Here is a 22,631-nt window from a genome sequence, read left to right as displayed (position 1 = left end):
TGCATGTTATGGATTCAGCGCGTGACCCTCATTAACTTCTCCCACAGCAATGAATACTCTACCTCTGCCTGCAGGAACCCTGTGCCTGTTATCCATCATCCAGAGCTGCAAACATCTAATTACTCATCCCAGATGGACCTACCAGCCCACTGCCAGAAGAGTGCAGTGCCAGTGAGGGCACTCACAGCTTAAACAGTCATGGCCCTCATCTTGTTCTTCTGCCAATCCTCTCCCTTATCCACTATGTTTTCCCCCACTTCTGCAGGAGATGAGACTGGGATACAGCAGATAGGTGGTTGCGCTTACTTCACAGGCCTCCTTCCTGCACCATCCATCCGCCAACTATTCCTGTGGAAAGAAGTGTGTAATTGGTTTATACAACAACGATCATTGCCCTGCAAGAGGGCTGACTTAGTATCCGTCATACATCCCTGTAGCTCATGACTTTGTGACCAGCTAACGTCTTCTACATAGATGCAGCAAGAGTAGGTTAAGGTGAGTACCTAGTACCCAGACTGTCTTTGCATACTTGGACCTGCCAGGTCAGAGCTGCCCACTGTGCACAAACCAGAGAGAATCAGGGGGAACACAGCTGCGGAAATCTTGGAAAACGTGCAGTTTTAGCCTGCAGCTGAATGGGCAGCATGTGGCCTGCCAGCAGTATTATTTTACTCCACGGTTTGTTTCTAAGTGCCTCTCTTCCAGGGACAAGTTTTATGCAAAAGAGACATACCGGCTGAATAAATTGTAGTGGCTGAAAGTCTCTTCAAGTATTACCCTTTTCAAGGCCTTTCAGTTCTGGCACTAAGCTCATGCGAAGTATCTCTGAGGCAGTGGAGAGGACAGAAGGCTTTTGAGACACCTTGTACTTAGCCCTCCTCTGGCACTGCAAGGATATGTGTCACCTTCTCATCTTGGCCACAACTGCTCTGGTTGCTAGGAGTATGCTCAGGGAGAACGCTGCTCCCAAGGCTTGCAGTCCAGCTTGGGAAAACACTGGTAACTGTGCTTCTGTTGGGTGTTCATAGCCTCAGGCCCTTTGGGATAGTAGGAGATGTACAGATGTGAGCAACATTGCAGAGAGCAGTTCCACCAAAGCAGGTAAGTGAAATTCAACACTTTCCCTCCCCCTACTCACTTCTTTCTATGAAGTCTTCATAATAATTGCATAATTGTTCAGGATCTGATCAAGCAGCAAATCAAGCCACTGAGTACATTGTGCAGTGGCATCCTGATGGGCAGGTACAAGCTGGGCTGCCATCAGTGCCAAAACCAGATCAGAAGCAGAAAATCCAGAAAACTAAACAGAAGCAGAAATTACACAATCTGTTACAGGAGTTCCCAAACACATGGTCTTTGAAGAATGAAAAGTAGCTAAAGAAGATCTATGTAAAAATATAGTTGTCAAGAAAAGACATTCCTGTAGACAAAAGAAGAAAAAATAAACCTCACTTGCTTTTCAATCCAGATTGGTCTACTGAGATGCTATACTGTAGGGACTGTTGTATGCTTCTGATTAATTGCATAGTGCTGCACTTGCTCTAAAACCCAGCGTGCCCTCTCTTGGCAGTTTTTGTTTAGAGGCCATGTAATACCCATTCTGTGTTCAATACAGAAGATGTGATAGAACAAATTCACACTGCTCTAACACACTGAAATACTCAAGCTATTGGTAATGGTATCTGGTGTAAGACCTTACAACTGGTCTTCTTGAAAGCATGCTGGTGTTACACAGCTTCACTAGAAAGATAGCAGTAAGACAAAGTTTATTTTGCTTTCTTATATCCCTGACCCCCACAGTCTGGTCTGTTTCCCTACCTCTCACTTCCCCTTCAAAATTATGGCTTTTCCCATTTACCTAACCTCACACCTTCAGTTGTAAACACAGTTGGATGTTAGCTAATTTGCAGTTCGATTATGACATCTCCCCAATGCCAAGTGCCTCTGAACACAAAGGCATTTTTCGCCTGGGCACCAGTAACACTGATAAGGCAAACAGAGCTTTTGGAATAGGCTTTACTAGTTATAAGCTTTTTCAGAGCTAGCTGATTAGAACACAAAGTATTGCTTTATAATGCAAACACTGTGGCTACTTTACTTAACCAGCTGAAAAGCAGAAAATAACTCACTGGCATGTTGCAGTGGGGTTTATAATGGCCCTGTGCAAAGCTTCATAGTGCAGGAAAATGCCTTCCAATGGACTAAACTGTTTAGGTAGCAGAGGCTTTGGAACACCATCTTTATAACAGTCCCTAAATTAGCTCAAGTTGTTTGCTTTGTAGAGGACAAAAAACCTAACAAACTTTAAAGCAAACAGCAGGGTAAACTTTTACAGCTGCAAACTGGATTTGGAGCCAGCATACATCACTAAGGATGGAATTGCATTTGGTTAAAAGGAGACGTGTCCATGGCCTTTTCAAAGGTAGTCACACTGGAGGTTGTGTGAGAGAGTGAGGATTTCAAGAAACAACATATGAACAGGAATAAAATATGTTCAACTTCAATTGTACAGAGCTTGTAACCAAGGCAGATTTTGGTTTCATTTGAGCCACAACGGTGTCCAGGTTTAACCTGAAGAATCTAGATCCCAAGAGACCCACGTTCTCCCTACTCAGGTAGGCCATTCTCTCGTTTGCAGTATCCTTTCAAAATACAGACGCTTAAAACAGCTCTATGGATTTAAATGGTACTTAAAGTGACATATACTAATGGGAGAAGTTCAGAGGAAAGAAATGAGACTGATGACAGCTGTGGGACAGTTTCTATGTACAAAGTGACTGAGGTAGGACTGTGTCCTGGGGTCAGCAGCAGCAGTCGTTTTTCTCCTTCTTGGTAGCTGGTGCAGTGCTGTGTTTTGACTTTTGGCCTGGGAACAGCACTGATAACACCGATGTTTTTAGTTACTGCTCAAATGTTTGGTCTGACCAAGGACTTTGTGAGCCTCATGCTCTGCCAGGGAGGAGGGGAAGCCGGGAGGAAGCAGAGACAGGACACCTGACCCAAACTGACCAAAGAGGTATTCCATACCACAGCACGTCATGCCCAGGATGTAATGGAGAGTGACCCGGAAGGGCTGGGACTGCAGGGTTAGATGAGGTATCGGTTGGTACTCTGTTGGGTGGGGTTGGGCGAGTTTTGGGTTTGCTGGTGCTGAGGTGTTGTATTCTCTTCCCTTGTTATTTCTGTTATCATTATTATCATTGGTGGTAGCAGCAGTGATTTGTGTTATACCTTAGTTACTAAACTGTTCTTATCTCAACCCATGGGAATTGCATTCTTTTCGATTCTCCTCTCCATCCCTCCAGGAGCAGGGGGAGGGCAAGAAGGGGGGGAGTGAGTGGACGGGCTGTGTGGTTGGGTTTAAACCATGACAGCCTGAAAAAGGTAAATGTGGTTTAGGGGAAATACAGTACAGAATATAAAATTATAGAGCACATGTTGGAGAGGAAAGTTTTCCCTGATTATTCTAGTACCTCAAAGGAGGCCAGTAGGAGAATGATGTCCAAATGTTTTTTCATATCTGTTAGTAGCACACCTGGGGAACTCCTTGCCCAAGTGTGTCGTAGATGCTAAAAGCTAATAAAGATGCAAAAGCTCACAAAAGAAAAAGCCACCAAAGCTACCAGAGAGACTGCATTGCAGTTGTGCCCAATAAGGAGACTCCTGTAGCATAAGCAAAATGCCTGCATCTGCAATGCCACTCATTGCTACTACAGTTTTTGCTAGCTGAGATGTTCCCTACTTCTTACAATCAATGGTGGCTTCATGCATTCGAGTCACTTGGATTTATAGGACAATGTACTCTGTTACTTTTATTTTATGAACTTTATTTTATGAACACACTACGAAAGAAAACAAACATATCAAACAAGGTCTAAATCCCCTTTGTACAGACTAGTTTTAACATGCAAATACACTGATTCATCACTTAATGTTTCTAACTCAAGTTCTCTAACGCATAACTCATGCAGCAGTGAGTAAAATAGTTACTTAAGCCACACTGAGTCCTCATTCTTCTTTCTCCATCACCTTATGGGTATCCCCTCTATCACACCTGGATGCACAAAAGCCTCAACAAAGGCTGCTGTTGGATTCACTTCAAAAGATTTTTGGGTAAGCTGGTATATTTATAACCTCCAGCTTGGACGTTTGATCAGCAACACTTCCAGAAGTAAGTGGATTCTGAAGAAACTGTCACACAATCAATACACAGGGATTATGGCTGCAGGAGACAGCAAGCTGCAGGTGATAACAACTTAAAATGACCTCTGCCCATTCCTGTCCATCACAACCTGCCTATAAGTTGCTCTGCCTTTGACCTAATGGTGCAGGTCCCAGCATACATCAGGTCCTAGCATGAGCACTGTGTTAGCCAAAACCTGAGCAGGAGTTGAGCAAGCAGTTATGAGGGAGCCCTTTTATTCAGAGGCAATACTCAGAGGCCAGATAAACACAACCATGTTTCAGCTGGGCTGCAGGTGACTTAAGGAAAATGCTGAGCCCAGCCTGAGTCTCCTTGTAGCGCACACTCAGCCATGCAGTTGATTTGCAACTGCTGACTGCCTCGCAGTGCCCAGGTTTCCATCACCCAACCCGCCTTCTGACTTTCCCCTCCCCATGATCTGCCAGTCTTGCAGACAAAGCTTGCTCCTGAGCCTTGCTGTGGTCCTCAGCACAGGCTTACTAACCTGCCTGTGAAGAAGGCCAGTCCCTGTGCTACCAGTCCACATCCAGCTCCAGTGATTGATAGCCACAAGGTCTGCTTTCTGCCACCACTAACAGTTTCTCCTGTTGATTCCCTGCATCAGGCAACATGGTCCTCTGGCCTTCCTCTCTTACAGCTTTCCTTCCCCTCACATCACTCCATTAGGAATCTTCTCTTTGCATCATTTTCCTCAATATTCAACTCAGCTTTTTAAACTGCGCCTTTAAGCTCTAAGAAAATCCCTCTCACCTGCACACCAAAACCTCTTGGCTTCTCTCAGGCACTGTCTTCCGTTACAGTTGCTGTTCCAGTGTACTTTAATGTATATATCACATTCCTACTCACTACCAGCTATCATGCAAGCACCAACATACACGACAATCCCTCTCCTTGCATCAGCACTCACAGTGTACTTCTGAATCTCCTCTGTCATAATGGGGTTATTAATTATAGTTTGAAGAAGCTCAGACATTCTTCCCACCCCCTTTGATCTGGATATCCTCCTCCCTTGCACTGTCACTCAGGTTCAGAAGCTAGCACCAGCAGCTTCTACCTCCTCCTCCTTAGAAAAGGACAAACATGGAAGCAATATGCTGTGGAAAGGGCAGTATATAAGTCCCCATCAGGAAAGAAAAGAGCTGGGGGGGCCAGGGGTGTCACCCATTTGTCAGAGCATTTATTGGTTAGTTTCAGTTTAAACCAATTATCACCGGTAGTACCAGTCACTAGAAAAGCCAATGCTCAGTCACATTATCTGATCTTTTTCCACAAATAAGATGCTGCTTGTGAAAGGTCACAGATTGGTGATAAGCTAGCAACAGAGGCCTCAGGACTTGTCATGATTTTACCCTGCTTTGTTTAGCTGCAAGAGCAATTATCTAATGACCTGATATCTCCTACTGACTTTTTTTTAACCTTTTCTTTGCTTTATTTAATTACACGATTAAGTGTTTGCTATTATATGTACTTTTTGTAACTAGTAGACAGTAATAGCAGGTAGTTATTCTGTGTAGAATGAACTTTTCATGACCCCAAAGTAAAATGCAATGTAAAGGTTTACTAGCATGGGATAACAGGGGACTCTGGCAGCACAGGTGTAGGATGATGTTGGAGGCCTCAAGCTACAAATAGCTCACCAGCAGTTAATTATTGGTCATCAGAGGGTACAACATTAGTAGTTGTAAGACAAATCTTAATGTAACAAAGAAGAACAAACATATGGGTATCCAACATACATAAAATGCATCACATTGCAAATTTGGAGCTATTGTGGAGTTATGAACCGACTGAGGAAGAGCAAGATGTGGAGTGTATTAGTATGGCTGTAAAAATGACCTCTGGTGGATCATAGGGTGAGAAGGGAGAACTCTCCCACTGTCACACTCTGCTTGGGGGAGGACCTGGGACACTGATGACTGATGCTGTCACACATGCCTCTGTCCCAGATTGAAGGTATCGGAGGTGCAGTGTAGCGTTGCATATAGAAGAAGAGAAAGGGGAGTATGCTAGAAAGTTTGTGTGTATCAACTTAGCCTGATACAATTTGGACTATAAGTGTTCGTGTCATTGTAATGAAAATACAAGAATATAATTCAATCCTAATTATCTCAGCTAATAGTAATTATTTGATTATTTTTAACAAGACTAGCAATATATTCTTTCTAGGTCTGCATGTAAAGTGTGTTTCCTTTTGATCATAACAAGATTTTGAAAGTGACAAATTGATGGGGATTGAAGCAACCTGCTCTGCAGCTTGTATGTAAGAAGCTGGTAACAACTGAGGTGTGCTTACAGGAGTGCACAGACTTTTGTTTGTACTTGGCTTCTCTGAGCTGCTGGAGAGTGGGATTTGTGGAGGCACAGGTTTGGTTTTGGACTTCTTCCTCCCCGGTCCATCTCTGAGATGTGATGATTGGGTTGAGAACACAAGTTCACACCACTCAAAAAAGACCTTCGGCTGAAGAGTTTGAACTCCAGTTATTTTCACGTTCAGAGGTCTTCTAGATCTGGGGTTGCCAATCTGACCTTATTATTGATTGATTATTTCCTATGTGTACCTATAGCGCTAAGACAGCCCTTACTGCTTCTTCAGCCAGGTGTTACCCATGATTAATGGGACAGCCCATGCACAGGGTGATGAGTGACTGAAACCCTAGAGGCCATCCTTGCTTTGTCTTTAGTTTTTTTTGTGAGCCACTCTGTACATAGCAAGCTGGCCATAGATGCCAAGGGCTGTTGTCATTCCTGGCCTCTACTCCCAGTCATCACTTCTCTTTGCTGCAATATACCCCTCTATAAACTATCAATAAAAGCACTTCCTGTCTCCTGGTGGACATTATGCAGCTTAACAACTGTTAGTAAAATGCCTTGAAATATTTGGCTGAGAGAAGCACACTTTAAAAGTGGGATGTAGTAGATAAGGTTTCATCAGGAGCACACTGGTCACTTAATGGGCTCTCACACGTTAAAGCAATTTCCAGGGGAATCTGGGGATTCTCTGTGCTGGCACTGTGATGTGCTCCTGGAAATTGTCACCTTCTCCAATGCATTAGTAAGTCAGTTGTTCAAACAGAAAGAAAACCAAAGGCAAATAGTTTAAGTGAGCCTGTAATTTTTTTAATGTTCATTCAAATAAAGGTAGAGTTTTCTCCTTAGAACCAAAAAAGAAAAAAAAAGGCACCTCCATTAGCATGGCTTAGAAGTGAAATTTTTTAACTTTCACAATTCAGACGCAGCAAGTGGTGTCTATAGTGCTACTACGTAGAAGAAGTGATCAAAATACAGAACATAACACACAAGTGCACACATGCTTTATTTTAAAATCTTATTACACTGTAGTTATAAAAAGTCTGGAATGGAAAGCAGGCTTATATGCAAGCGCAAAACAAGAAGATAATTTTATTAAGAAGATGTAGACTCTGGTAGGACTGCTTAATTACTTAACAGAGATTGTCACCTTGCATTTACAACACACTGTTCAGTCCCTTGAACCCCAGAGGACTTATATGGAGACTTTGACACTGCAGTTTCTAATGTAGTCACATAAGCTGTACAAATTGAGTGTGTGCAGATGCCTTAAGTGAAAGCTGCTAAAGGTCTGGTGTTCCTGGATCCATGGGTACTCATTGAGCATACCAGGTGGTATGAATCTTTGCTTTATTCCACATTCTTTGCTTTATTCCACATTATTCCTGCATTTCTACCCTCCTAGGACTTGCTTATTTTTAACAGCTGATCACAGGTTTTGTGCTAGGCCATGTGTGGCAAGAAGAGGAGCAGAAGGCAACTCATTTCCCTTGCTTTCTTACTAATGAGACCACAAAATGACACAGCCACCCACAGTACAATAAAGTCCCCCTGTTCAAAGAGCATGAGGCTCCTTTTAGCTGCTTTGGAAGCTCAGTTAGCTCACCTGTGCTGCTAGTACAGGACATACCCTTATACACTGTCTGGTGGAGAAGAGTTGCCACAGCTTGTAGCATGTTCATCTTTGCCTCATGGAAAGAGATCTCAAGGATTTCATGGGTGATGAGAAATAAACATACACACACACACACCTGCTGTCCTAGCACAAGGGGGTACATGTCTTAGGATGGAGTGGTGCCCTGCATGGAAGACTAATGGAAACCAGAAGGTCCTCAGTGGAGGAGCAATGCCTTGGGAGGCCCTACTGCACCTCACAGAGGAATATGCTGCAAGAAAGACATGGAGTAGATCCAGCTTGTGAAGTTTCTGACTCAGGATACATCTTTATTCCTTTTCCACCTGAGCTTCTGTCCCTGGATATTCCTGAGGTTGCTCATATAACAGCACTTCATTCTGCAGTAGCAGTGATTTCCGGAAACTTTCAGGCATGGTTTAATTTAAACTCATCCCCAAGTGTTTCACCTAAACTCACCCCCAGCTCCAGCGCAGGATATTTGCTAGTCTTGTGGGGCTGGCAGGAGAAGACCCTCAGGCTGTCCCCATCACTCCTCTCTCCTTCACCCCATTTAACAGCTGGCAGAGCCTGGACTGCTCTGGGCAGCACACACGTGGGAAATGGGACTGCAGGATTGGTTCAGGAGAGAAGAAAAGGCAGGAAAGCATGAAGAAATAATACATCATATACAAGAGACGTGACCAGGAAATGCAAGTTTGGTGTGAAGAACTCTGAGCAGGAGCATGAAAAACTCTAGAAGACAGGAACAGCATACCGACAGCACAGGGGGTAGGGTGAGGGCATGAAATACGTGAGTGAGTAGGTGTGGGTGTCTGCACACATGAAAGACTAGGAGAAAGGCAGAGGGAAGCAGCAAGAGGAAACAAGGAGCTGGGAATATTCTGGAGCTAACACATCCTGAGAGATGCTTCCAGCAAGTGAGCTCTCCATGAACTGGAAAATTATAACGTTGTAAGATAAAGCAGTCCCTTTAGCTAGAAATACCTGTTTTTATTGCAGCCTGAATGATCTACCATAGGGTTGTGTAATTCAATCTAAGAATTTATAACTCTGGGTTCTTTTTTCAGTGAAATATCAGGCCATAATTAAAACTAAAGTTCAGACTACTTTGGTGAATGGAGCTTTTCAGATTCCCTTGCAGTGCTAATGCAAAAGACCATAAATACAAGTGAACTATAGGAATAATATGGCCTAGAATTGCCTTTAATTACATGTATCTAATTTTACATCATTCAGGTGCTTTTTCGTGCTCTCCCCAGTCTTACCAAGTTAGGTTTCTTTATGAAATTTTTGTTCGGCACAAGGATGACCAAAATAACAACAAGCAAATTTCCACCTCTTCCCCTTTCCTCCCCCCACCATGATATTTTGAAATATAGCTAAATGAGAGATGAAGACAGCATCCTCATTCATGGTTTCTGAACCTGGATGTTCAGCTCACCATACACATGCCTCAAAGCATTAGAATCCAGGCTTGCAATCAGCTTTCGTAAACCTGGCTGTCTTGGGACGGTTTTTACTTCCCAGATCAAGGTAGAGTTTGCTGGGATTTGCCTGCAGGAGAAGAGGAAAGTAACAATATTGTGATCAGCCAGCCAGTGCTCTCAGCCTGACCCACTGGAGAAACTGAAGGTGGACAGTACAACATGTCTCAATTTCTTTATGTTTCATTCATTCTCACAAATGTCCTATAAATTATTCCCTCCATCCTCCGTTCCTCTCAGAACTGACTCTGTCAGAGCCTTTTCTAGCCTTTCCTCCAGGATAATTTTAAATTTCCAAAATGAATCCATTTTCTTCTGCCTCCTCTCACTTCCTCTCACAATCACTTTTAGAATAATCTTTATAGCTAACACATTTTTTTTTCCTACTTTTAGTTCCATTTTACGTGTTATAGCCTGTGAATGATTCTTTAAATGGTTAAACAAGTCCTTGTTATGAAGTGTCCACAGCATTCCTCTGCAAACTCAATGCGGCGCTGATGAGATGCTGAGCTCCTCTGCCAGCTCCTACCTTCAAACACCCTCCCATAGTTGTAACATCAGCAGATCTCACTGGCCACTTCAGATGACTTCATGTCCACACAAACAGGTCAAAGTGTTTGTGGGAGTCTTGCTGTTAGCAGTTACCCTTTTACATTATGTGTGACTCTTAATAACTCATACTATAAAGCAACTGCATTCTGCACTGCTCTTGATTTTCCATTTCTGCTACAACTAAGGTGTGCACAGAGAGCCTTAAGTATTGGGTTTCTGTATTTTCTCAGTGCTTTCATTATGTTCTGTGTGCAGATTTTGAAGGCTGATATTGATTGATTATGTCTGGGGGATGTCAGGATACCGCTGCTCCAGAGGAACCAACGGGGAAGGTAGCATAGTGGGCAGCTATTTATAAAAATAAATGTTGTTTTCTTCAGTGTTAAGAGGATTATGAATTTAGCCACCATTTTCATCTCACATAGCTATGGTATTCCACAAAGAACTGATTAAAGTCAGAATAAAGTAAGCCTAAACTTCAGCTGCACTTTCAAATTCTCATCTGGTAGGATTTGGCTCTCAGATTCCATGTCCTGTGACAGGGTCAGGACAGAAACGACAGCCCAGGCTTAGCACAGCTGCCACAAGACAATACGCCTTAATTAGCTCTAAATGAGCTACCTAACCTGAATATTTTTTTCAGTGTGTGTCTGAGCCTTCTAAAATGAAAGGTATTCTAGTTCCTTAGAGGTTAGTTAAAGTACCTCCACATGGCACTGCATTGCATTTTGCACATACAGTCATAGGTAGCCTGGGGCATGTACTCAGTTTTAGAAAACAAAAAGCAGAAGAAGATCATATTTTTTATGTGATTATGTGCAGACTGCTTCCAGCAAGTGTTTTCCCTCTTTTTGCCTTTGTTCTTAGTAAGAGATATTCTGTTTCCCTCAGCTGGCCTGCCTGCTCCACCAAATGCCCACTAAAATGGTAGCATGATAAAGCAATGACTTCAATTGCTGCACAAGGTTAAATAGCTTTTTAAAGTAAGAGTTTATGGGAATCATCTGCAAGGGACTGTCTGTATGGAAAGTGAAGAAGATATTATACAAGTCTACTGTGCAGCAAGTTTCACTCTACTTTCTTGAGCACTTGGGGTGCACTCTCTGGATGAACGCTTCCAGACCACATTTTCACAGTGCCCTAGTGTGACAGGGTAGCACTACCATCTCTGATTTTTAGTGCTATCGTCTCTGCATATATGTATATATTTATGTTTATATTTATATTTATATTTATATATTTATATAAAAGTGTGTGTGCAGGAAGACAACATCTCCCCTGGGAAACCAAACATACCTTTTCCTGTTTTTTACTGTACTACTTCTAAGCCAACCTGTTTTTCTCTACAAATGCTAAGACTAGCTGAGCTTTCACATGTAGAAACACGCAAAGTGATTTACCTGCTAGTGTGAAAGTGTGCTTGGCTAAAATCCATTTAAAACTATCCATCACTGCGTGGATAATTCTCATTTGTCATGCAAATACTATGACCCGTGTAGGAATTGCTGCTGCCAAAGACTTTTCCCTAAGTCATGCCCCTCAGCTGTCTGAGGCCAATAGCTACATACCATGTATTGTTTTTATGAATGGTCAAGACTGAAGCCCCAAGCTACTACATTTCCAGAATAATGTTGTATCAGCTGGATCCCACATACCTGTTTTGTGGAGCCACCCAAATTATACAGAAAAGCTAACTGAAAAATACAGAGAGGTCAAAAGTCTCATCCCCACAAAGAACTGCAGAAGCCACATCCCATATGTAACAGTTCCGGTCAGGGGACAGTGGATGGAGAAGCAGAGGAAGAGTGGGGAAAGACTAGACTAGGTTTAATTTTCTTTGCACATGGAGTAAGGTCACCCTAATATGATTTTCCTGGGAGAGGATTCAGTGATGAATTGTTCTGAGTAATATGCTGAGTCATCACCACACTGGAACCATTTATCACCCTGAATACATGGAGGCAAATTGTGATTATTATTTAAATAAACTACAACTGCCTTCTGCTCTGTCCTTTCTGCGTAAAACCTGCACCTTCATTCATCTCAGATAAGTTAAATCTTAAAATGACTAAGCCGATCCATTTCCATTTTAAGTGATGACAAGGGCACTACTGAAAAGGGGAAACATGTTGACTTGAAAGAAAATGACATCTTTCTGTCAGTCCTTTTTATGCCCTATCTCCTGATGCACCTTGCAACTTCTGCATCTTTCAAGGTGAGAGCAGCCCATGGCAGCTTTTGGTTTGAGAAGGATGCAGAACAACGGGGGAGGCAGCAACGAGGGCTACTGCTGCAACTTGTGTAACTCATGTGGACTGTGCTGAGTCATGTTCAGCAGCATCTATGACATGCCTTGTGCACAAAGCAAACACAGTATGATGCCCTTTCACAGTCATTTTTCTATTCAGCTCTACTCTGGAGACTGGTTTTGATCTTTTTTATCCCTGGCCCAGGTGCAATCAAACTCAGACCTCCCCTACTGGCTGCAGATAATGCTGACAAATTATGCAGCTGCTGAAGCACAGGCAATTTTTCAAACTCCTTTTGCACACACCCAGGGACCCTCAGCTCAGGTAATGATAGATGGTATTGCTTTGGCTGCCCAAGACTGAGCAATGGCTGCAAAATTTCCAGTTATCCTGGAACTGGCTAATGCTGAGCTTATAACACTGGGCTCGTAACACTGAACTCAAATAGGAGGAGGGTCTAGGAAAGAACTTGCTCAGAGTATGGGTACCACTGTGTCAGCATGAGGTGCAACTCAGCATAATGAAGGAGGCTTTCCTTTTCATCAGACCTGGGAGTACCCTGTGTTGAGAGCACACCTCTGTGCCAGGGCAGCCCTGTGCAGTGGTGCTATCGGGGGCAGGGGGTAGCTGTGTTATCACACACGCTGCAGCCATCCCTGAGGGCTCTGCTGCACCTGACACACGTCTCGTGTCTTGACATAAGCTTGTAAAGATCATCCGAGGTATCTGAACGTTTTGTATAATCATGATTAACATGAGTGGAGAAAAGCCCTTTTGAAAGACAGCACAAGACTTGATTTGCACATTCCGAGTGAGTGGCAGTAAACACTTCCTGTGCAGAATAAATCTGTCTTTCTTTCTGTGATAGAAGCTCATAGGTGCTATTGTCAAGTGCTAAAAATAACATTATACAGTGAAAAAGTAAACTCGGGCTGCATTAACAACTACCTACAACCACTACCCCTTCCTCCAATGCTGGTGCTGAACAGGTGAAATGCTCTCACAGTCTCTCTGCACGGTCTCTCTGGACAGCCTGACTTCTGACTATTGAGACCTACAGCTCCCTCGTGTATTGAATTTTGAAGTAAGGAGAGAGTGTCTGAATTGAATTACTCAGCGCAGCATTAGTTAAGTGCCACTTGTGAGCTTCCTCCTGTGAGCAAGTAGGAGATGAACTCCCAGCTAGTTGTGCTTTCTTCCCTACCTGAATTCCTTTTTCATCGTTCTCAGCACGCCAGGTCCCTCGAGGCGAAGAGTGACATTCTCCAGGGTTTGTTTCAGAGGATTGGTGAATTCCACAGTCACAGACATTACTTTACCAGCTACCAGCTCACCTTGGGTCTGCAAGACACAGAAAGGACAATGCTCCACAAGATAATAATAATTAAATGCCCCACGGTGAAATCTGTAGAGATAAATGCACAGTACTTGCAAGGAAGAGGAGGAAGGAGAATGGAGCACACAGCAAAACAGCATGAGGCAGAGAAAGCCTAGTAAGACGAATGGGCCCATAGGTACCACTGCAGATATTTCTGCATATTGCAATCTTCCCTCAAGACACACGGGTAGGTCAGGAGGCAAGCCCTCATTTCCACAGGAAGAAAGAGAAGTCTACGTGCACAGTCCTGGAGCTGAGTGTCCAACTGGGGGCATGTCCAGCTGAGGAGGCCTCTCCCACAGAGTCTGCTTCCCTCCCCAGGTTCCTCACCAGCACTGAAGTGGATGCTCTGCTCAGGACATGAGCTCCAGAAGAGAAGGGCAGGAATTATTACCCTAAATTAGAAACATGGGCTCACATTGCTTGCAGCTCCGAAAAGTGTCGTGCCCATCTTCCCCAACTGCCTCTTGTGCTCTCAAAGGCTTCTAACCCTGTTTGTGCACTCTACATAGACCTGAGAGCCAATTGTCCTCCAAACCCCTTACATAACAAAAAAAGCAGTACATTTTGCACTGTAAAATATTAAGCTGCAGGACTAATAAGCAATGATCACATTGACTTCCATATGTATATATGTGTACTGTGCACAGATGAAGGGATCTGTCTGTCCCTTCAGATCAGTGCAGGTAGTATAGTTGCCTGGAAAATACCTCCAAAAGAGCGCATTTTTAAACACAGACTACATGCATGGGAATTTTGTTTTGTTTGTTTTTTTCCCTAGAAACACAACATTTCTCACAGAATACAAAAGGCTCACGCAGGGGTTTTCAGCTTATGGCTGGCAGAACCCAGCTGGTCCATGAGCTACTTTAAAGGGCGTTGAGAAGTATCTTGTCAATAAATTTAAACTGCTCTGCTGGGGTCTGCAGCCCTACTGCAAATTTTTAAGGAGTACGACAGCTGCAAAAAAGCTGGAAAGACTCCGGTCTCAGGGATCACTCTGCACCGAATACCAATATATTGGCTGGAGCTAAGGGTGAGCTACTCCCAGCTGAGCTCTCAACATCATTTAGCCACCTGCATTTGCAAAAAGACATCAGTGGCATTTTCAGAAGTTCTAACTCAGTCAGAGGTCTTATGTCCTCATATTTCAATTGTCCAGTTAAGATCACAGTTAGATGTTCATCCTGAACATCCACAGATGCAACTGAGACCATGATATGTATTTGCTGAGCGTGTTTTTGTAACCTGGTCTCAAGCTAAACTAGAATATGGTGTACTTTCCTCAACTGTTAACTCTGACAATCATCTTCAACCAATAGAGAAAGATCTGAAGATGAGGAGAAGTAAGTTTTCATGCTACTTTTTTACTCTCACATTAAGAACTCCAGTCTGTCAGTCACATTCACTGAAGAAATCTGACAAGAAAACTAGGAGGATAAGCTTCCTCAGATTTCAACAACAATAAAGTGAAGCTTCCTATATAAATAGTAATATATAGGTATATACATATGTGTATGCACACATACTTGAAAGATCCAGCTATTAAAATTTCAGCATATTTTTGCACATCACAAAGAATTGAAGAAACAAACTCAGTTTTACTAGAAAACATGGTTATTGGACAACAATCTATCCTATATACTAAAGATCCTTTCTTTATAACAGCAGAGAGGATAAACAATTTTGAATCTGAAATTGGAGATGCTGTATGAGATGTTCTGTGTAAGTATTGAATTGGAAGAACTTTCTACTTTTAAAATGCTTTTACCAAAAACAGGTATTTGAAGTAGAGTTTATCTGTCTTGTTTACCTCCTCTCTAGAATGCTCAGAAAACCAAAAAACTTTTGTTTGCAAATACAAAGAAGTCTCATCAGAGCATTATGGCATTTCTGTAGACCATGAAATGGAGTGGGGTTTTTTTTTTGCAAACTTCACTTTAAGATCCCTTCTGACACAAACTGTTTTCTATGATTCTATGATTCACTGCAGTTTTGATCTACATTTAAAAAAAACCCCGACTTTTTCCGCAGCAGGCTGTGGTTACTACACAAATTACTATATGGAAACCTGAACATCGATTCAAATAATATATAGGAGAAAAAAATTCTATAAACAGATTTCTTTCAAGGTCCTGAATTTTAGGAAGCTGCATTCATGTTTATATAAAGCTTCCTGAACAAGTGTTCTGATTATTTTGTTTTTTGAGTATTAGGAAAAAAAGCAGATCCAAATAGAGTCATTCAGAACAGATGAAGGCTCAGTGCTTTTGAGAATGAGGCAATTTATTTGGATGCTCAGTTATGATTGAGAACTCTAAATCTTAGCCCTGCCTTTGTCATACAACATAGGGTCTTTTTCCTATCATAAGTATTACACTTCTACATTTTCATTGGCACCATGCCGCATGCAGAAATGCTTGAACTTTGAGGGAACTCCACTGGTAGTACATTCACAGCATGGTAGCAAAGCACTGAAATCCTGAAAGCTTTGTCTAGAATCAATATGCCTGTCCAAGTTTAGAGAAACTTTCCACAACACCTGCAGGAGCTTTCCAAGAAAATTCACCTCACTAGCTTCATTCTTCAGCAGGAGGCCTCTGTGATGTGCTGCTTTAAGTATAAGACTTCTGAAGTAGTTAAAGACTTGAGTGACTGGAGTGAGCAATCTCTCTTAGCCTTTGAGTTTCTCCAGGTTTTTCAGATCTTTTCCCCTCCTTCCTTCACTGAGATCACTTTAGCTGTCTACTACCAGTGATGCTGTCAGCCTCAGACTTCAATGTAGGGATAGTCAGTGCAATATATAACATACCTATACACCTTCATACACTCCAGCCAGCCACCGCTTTATAAGGTCCATGTTAAACTGAAGGTCTAACGCGCACATATGCACACACCCCTCCATCAGAGATACACAGTCAATGTGACAGCCTTGTACAGAACAGCCTGCATGCAGCATAGTGATCCACCCCCTTCACCACAGCCTTGAGCTACCTTGATCTGCAGGGCAGGAACTTCCAGGACTGTCGCCTTCTGCATGGCCAGAATCTTCCCTGTTTCGTTGATTTGTGCCGTCACAAAGAAATGAAAGGAGGCTTGGTCCAGCAGGTCACTCATGTACTCACTTGCTTTGATCACAACATCAAAAGCACTAGCTGAGGGGAGAAATAGGAAAGAAAAAAAGGTATCTGAAGCAATCTAATGGCTGATTGCTCCTCCCATCATTGCCAGTGCCAGTTACACAAGTGCCTTGGGAAAAAAGTAGCCTAAGCCCAAAGAATAGCTTCGATTTTTTTTCCCCAAACTGTCTCCACTTCTTCACCTTGCCATTCCCCCTCTTATCTTGCCCTCTTTCCATTTAGGCTGTGAGCTTCCTGGGTCAAAGCTGTGTTTGTGCACAGTCTCTGCCCAATGCTAGTCAACATGGGCCCAGGCCACAGCTGAAGGTTTCTAGGCACTCCCACAAAATAAGTGAGAAGCAAGACTAGCAGTAAGTAGCTACTGGGCATGAAGGTCAAAACTAGCTTTTGAGTGTCACACCTGCAAATATTTCCTCTTCCACTTTATTCCTATGCTTTCTCTGCCTTTCTTCCTGGCAGAGATGCCACCAGGGATGCCTCAAGAGCAGCCACTGGGGCTCACACTATGGGGTGTGAGCCCATGCAGGCTACTTGGGAGGCAACCTGCTCTGCAGGATATATCTGGATATCTGCCTTTGTCCTACACTGGACTTGCCTGCAAAAATTAGCAAGAAGGTCCTCCTGTCACCAGCATGCCCTCCAGAGAGCTTTCATGTGTTCCCTGACAATAATTACTGGAAGGAACACATCCCCCTAGGCTAAATGGTTGAAATGCAGGGAATCATTAATTTTAACCATATTGAACTGCAATTCCCAGGCCAACAATAGTGTGAGAATGTGACACAAGAGAAGCAGACCTGCTAACTAAGTAACCAGGCAGAATATATAGGTCTGGTCCTCTTACCTTTATAAACATTCATTATAACTCTAGTAAACATATCAAGATCACCCATCTGTTAACTATGATTATTACTGTTATCCATTATTTGTATTGTATTTGTGACATACACTGTACACACTGAGATAATTCAACTCAGTTGGGTAAATGACATTCACCCCTTTTCACTCGTTTGATCCACTCACATCAAAACTAGTTCCTTGATTTGGTTTCAAAGCTATTCCCTTGGTGATCCCCTGACCTGGATTTACCAGGCCAGCCTTAAATTTACTTGATGTGCTCACACTTCCTCCCTCTCTCCCTCCCTTTCACTCTGTGTCTCTTATAGAAGAGTTTCTCATAATGCTTTAACTGTAAATTATAAATTGGGCAAGGTATTTACCATTTGTGTAAAATAAGTAAATAAACAAATGATTTACAATTGGAGAGAAATTTACAGTGAAAAATGAACTTTGCTGTTTAATCACCAGAGTAAAAAAAAAAATAATGGACTTCTATTTCCTTAGCACTGTCTGTGCTAGTAAGATGCCACTATCATTCACTGCACCTGGGAAAGCCAAGGGAAACACAACACGGAGCTGCCTTACAGCCTTTACAAAAAGCAGAGAAAACTAAATATAACCAAGTAGATGTGAGAGCACCTTTGAAGACACTGGAAAGTTTAAGCTCTTCAAACCCTCAAAGATGTTTTCAACCCACACAATTCTTTTAATCATTATTCTGAAAATCATGCTTTTCCTTCCTGTTTGAAAACTTACGCTGCTTCATTCCCTCAGCAGCATGGGCTGGAAGAATGCCTCTGACACATCTTTACTGTATTGTAATTTTTTGTTACCTCCAGATATACATAATACACTATCTGCCACGAATGAAGCCTGCAAATTCTGCTTCAGTGCCCCAATAGGTATCCTTCCATCACACCTCTGAGTATACTCACACAGCTGCAAATGATCATGCTGCCTCCCTTCACACTGCCTGTCTGCTCAAACACTCTTTCTGGTAGCACTCCTTTCCAAAGCAAAGGTGATCAAGGTTTATATATCACCTTCAGAGATGGCGCAACTTGTGAGGGTTTTTTGTCCTGTTGCAGGACAAAATGCTCCACAAGTTGATAACTGTAGCTCAGATACAAGCTAATTTCCACCTTGAATGGTGGTAATTCCTTAAAACATTCCTCCTTGGCCCGAAGCAATGATGGGGACATACTTTTGATACACATGCAATAAAATCCATGTTGTATTCTCTCAGGTGCCTCCCTCTTAACCTGTATTCACTCACAATCAGAGTTTGCAGCATGGTTTCAATAAGCTTTTTACAAACCATTTACTTAACCTAGAAAAAGTAGATTATGAGGTTCAGTGATGCTTAAACATCTATTCATTTAATTTCTTGCATTGAGGAGCTAGCTGAGTTTCAAAGGCCTGCAGGAGCTGTGTTTTAGGTAATAATACCTTACACAGACCTTTGATGCAATAGCAGACATAAGTCTTGGAACCAAGTACAAATCACAGCCAAAAGTGTAACAGTTATTTGCACATTTCTTACAAGATGACTGAATTTTCCCCCGTCAAAGAAGAGGCACAGAATTTAGACTGGAGCATTTGAAACTGATTTTTTTTTTACTGTACCTAACCAAGTGTCCAAAAGTTTTGCAGTATTTCAGATCAAATACTTAGTAACTGATGCAAGACACTATAAAGCCCCACACTGTGTTTTGACTGCTAGGCTGTGCTGGCACAACCCAATGCCCATTTCCAGACCCCCTGCAAATGAGTCAGGGAGTTAGAAAGAACCATAAGGCAGTTGTAAGGGCTTTGTTATAGACCGGAGGTAGAATTTTTATTAACCTTCACCTATAGATCCCTCTAAGTGCAGTCCTACTTTATGGAGATTAATCAGCTCCAGATAAAGATGTGCAGTTTTAAATGATGTTCAAAGGGAGGAAGAAAGCAGAGGATTTTTTTATGGCATGGTGGGAACTGTGGCTCCATGGGGGCTTGTCACTGATATAAAATTTGTTCTCTTTGAGAAGAGAGGGCTCACAGTGTCACTTGAGCTGGGATGAGATAGACAAGACAGATGAGAAAGCTCAGAGTTGCTGTGATCCAGCACCAAGCCCAGATCAAGAAGCCCATCCTTTGGCCACCCAAAGTCCTGCCACTCCCACTGTGCTCACCAGAGATTACTTTTGACCAGTAGCAGCATCAGGAAGGCAAAATCATTGCTCCTGACTCTCTCAGTAGGGAACTCAAGTGGAGGACCCTCTGACTTAACATCCATAAGGGCACATTCTCATCACTTTTGCTGAGCTGGAGACACTGACCCAAGATCAAGAGGCCTGTCAGGAGAACAAGTGATTGGCAGTCACTTGTTGCTGGAGAAGCCAGGGATCTACAGCCAGTCTGCTCCATAGTGCTTTGGAGTGCAGCAGGTGCTCAACACTTGCTTACTGTTTTCTGAATGGGGCTGTCATGGCTGCCATGAAATAGCTCAGTTATGTCCAAAATAAAACAGGACAACACCCTTCTTCGTTACTTTGAGCAATGCAAAATCCTGCCCTCAGCAGTGTGAGTTAGGCTGCCAGGAACTGCTTTTCTCATGAGAAGAGGGAGGCAGGATCTTCTCGTCACAATCCAGAGGGCACTAGGAAAAGCAAATGCTATGTCTATAAAATAATAACTCACCTTTGGGGTGCCTGCCCACTGACAAATGCCCCTGCTCCATAGTGGCACATTCTAGTTACACAGAAACTTTTTAGCTCACTGTAAATACAAAATCCTGAACCACCCAGTCCTCCATAGTCCACTCTGAGCTTGTCAGTTTCTGCCCCGTAAGAAAAGGTATTCACTTTTTTGTCCCTGTAAATGACACCTTGAAAAAACAGAACTTTTCTTTCACTTGCTGTGATACTGCTAGAAGACTAAATGTATGAAAAACAATACCTTGAAACTTAATACCTGAACAACTTTGTTTTCTTTTGTACTAAACAAGAAAAATCAACAGTTCCCAAACATGCATCTTGGTGTAAAAGAGCATTATGCAGAGAGCAACAGCTTGAAGAAAACAGCCTCAGCTTTAAACGACACTTGTAGCAGGGCCAGAGCTGAGAGTGGAGCTTCCTGACACCCAGTAGAGTATCCTACCCCTAGCTACTAGAATTACCTATACCCATGGGTGACAGTTAATGACACAGAGAAACAAAGCTAGCAGTATCACAGAAAACAAAGGTTTGAAAACAACTATGCAAGCCTTACAGGAAGAGGGTTCCAGTTTTGCACTGAAAGAGTGTTTCTTGAATTCACTTTTTGCGACTCCTGTATAAAACACTATGTTGCCTGAAAGGTAGGCAGTAGCAGTGTAGTAGTTGCGACTTCTGTTCCTGAAAGTTATAGTGACTTTAAAGTCACTGCCAAGGACTGCCTTTTGCACTTGGAAGTCCATGTCAACATCTGTTTGTGGCTGATACACATCTTGAGTACTTTGCTTTTTAACGCCATACATCACAGCAGTCTCAAGAGCCAGTCTCTCCTCCTCTGAGCCTAGAAATGAATGAAAATCAAATTTAGAAAAGAAACAGGGGTACTGCATTAGCCCAATTACCTATCACATGGGTGCATCTTTCATAGTTTGTGGTAGCTGAAATGAATGGATGAGGACAGTGAACCTTCCTGTGGTAAAGTTAATAATAGGAGAACTTCACAGCTTCCAAGTGAGCTGTGTTAAAGATTCAAGCCATGTCAAATAAAGTGATGCAGCTTAACAGATATTAATGGGGCTACACTGATTTACTCTGTGTGGACATCTGGCCTGAGTAAGAAATGTCTAAACAGCTGTACAGAAGGCCTTGAACTATTTTGAATGCTTTGAGTTATTCCATGTCTACCCTTTGTTTTCACTACAGTTTACTCAGTCTAAAGCATTTCTGAGCAGCAAAGTTTGTGCTTTCTCAAGGCATCTGCAGTGTTTATGGGAGGAAGCTACAAATAAAGAGCTCCAAGGACACCTTGGCAGCTTTATATGAAGCTCCCTCAGTGCCAGAGGTTTGTAAATACACCATCCAGGACGTGATTGAGATAAATCTGCATTGGTATGGTCCCACACCATTTCGGGTTACCTTCTTGGAACTTGTACTCCTCGGTAATCTCCAACATTCCATCACCCCCAACTTCCTTGGTCACAATCAACTGCCCAACATGGGTTGTGTCAATTTTTTCTATCACTTGGATTCCGTTTTTCTGCCTTCTTGAGAAAACAATATCACTATTCACCTATAAAATTGAATAACAAAGGACTGAGATAAGTGGAAGTAGAGGAGGAAGGGAACCCAGCCTATATCCCTTCAAAATAACAACACATTGACTTAAGTCCCACTAATTACTTGCATTGAAGTCCCATGTTTAAAATTAGTCATACGCTATAATAATGACTAGATGCATTTTACTAGTCATAGCTCCAGAATAACTGACAGTATAAACTTGAGTAGGGTACAGAGATACCCTTTGGGCTTGCGGAGCATGATTACATGAGACCATAGATAGGGGCATGCTTCATAGATAAAATATCTTTATTCTTTTCTGTCCTAACCTATATACAATTCAATTAGAGAGAGACTTGCTCTACAGCTGCTGCAATTCGGAGAACACCAGCTCTGGTAGTGCAAGAGGTTAAAACTCCAGATCAGGCGGTCTTGCTCCTTATGGAGATATTTCTCTCTCAGATATGTCAGTCAAACCACCCATGTGAGCTCTCCTTAACCTATTGCAGCCAAAAGGAATGTTGTGAGCAGACTTCTTTAAAATCATTGCATCCATTTTGAATGCAAAAAGCAAGGAAGCTTTAACAT

General features: G+C 42.5%; 1 protein-coding gene across 2 annotated transcripts in view; it reads right to left on the bottom strand.

Annotated features, from left to right (window-relative positions):
- Positions 1-9,321: 9,321 nt before the first annotated feature.
- Positions 9,322-22,631, bottom strand: part of F13A1 (coagulation factor XIII A chain) — a 59,594-nt gene continuing 46,284 nt past the window's right edge. For both annotated transcript variants that reach the window (XM_065667405.1, XM_065667406.1), the window contains exons 11-15: positions 21,903-22,056; positions 21,043-21,327; positions 16,805-16,965; positions 13,637-13,773; positions 9,322-9,701 (exon numbers count right to left, since the gene is read on the bottom strand). In XM_065667405.1, coding sequence (XP_065523477.1) covers positions 9,557-9,701; positions 13,637-13,773; positions 16,805-16,965; positions 21,043-21,327; positions 21,903-22,056 — 882 coding nt within the window. In that variant the 3' untranslated portion in view covers positions 9,322-9,556. The remainder of the gene's footprint in view (positions 9,702-13,636; positions 13,774-16,804; positions 16,966-21,042; positions 21,328-21,902; positions 22,057-22,631) is intronic.

The sequence above is a fragment of the Lathamus discolor genome, chromosome 2, assembly GCF_037157495.1.
Source record: "Lathamus discolor isolate bLatDis1 chromosome 2, bLatDis1.hap1, whole genome shotgun sequence".
NCBI classification, from domain to species: domain Eukaryota; kingdom Metazoa; phylum Chordata; class Aves; order Psittaciformes; family Psittacidae; genus Lathamus; species Lathamus discolor.
This window is presented reverse-complemented; position numbering and strand designations above follow the sequence as displayed.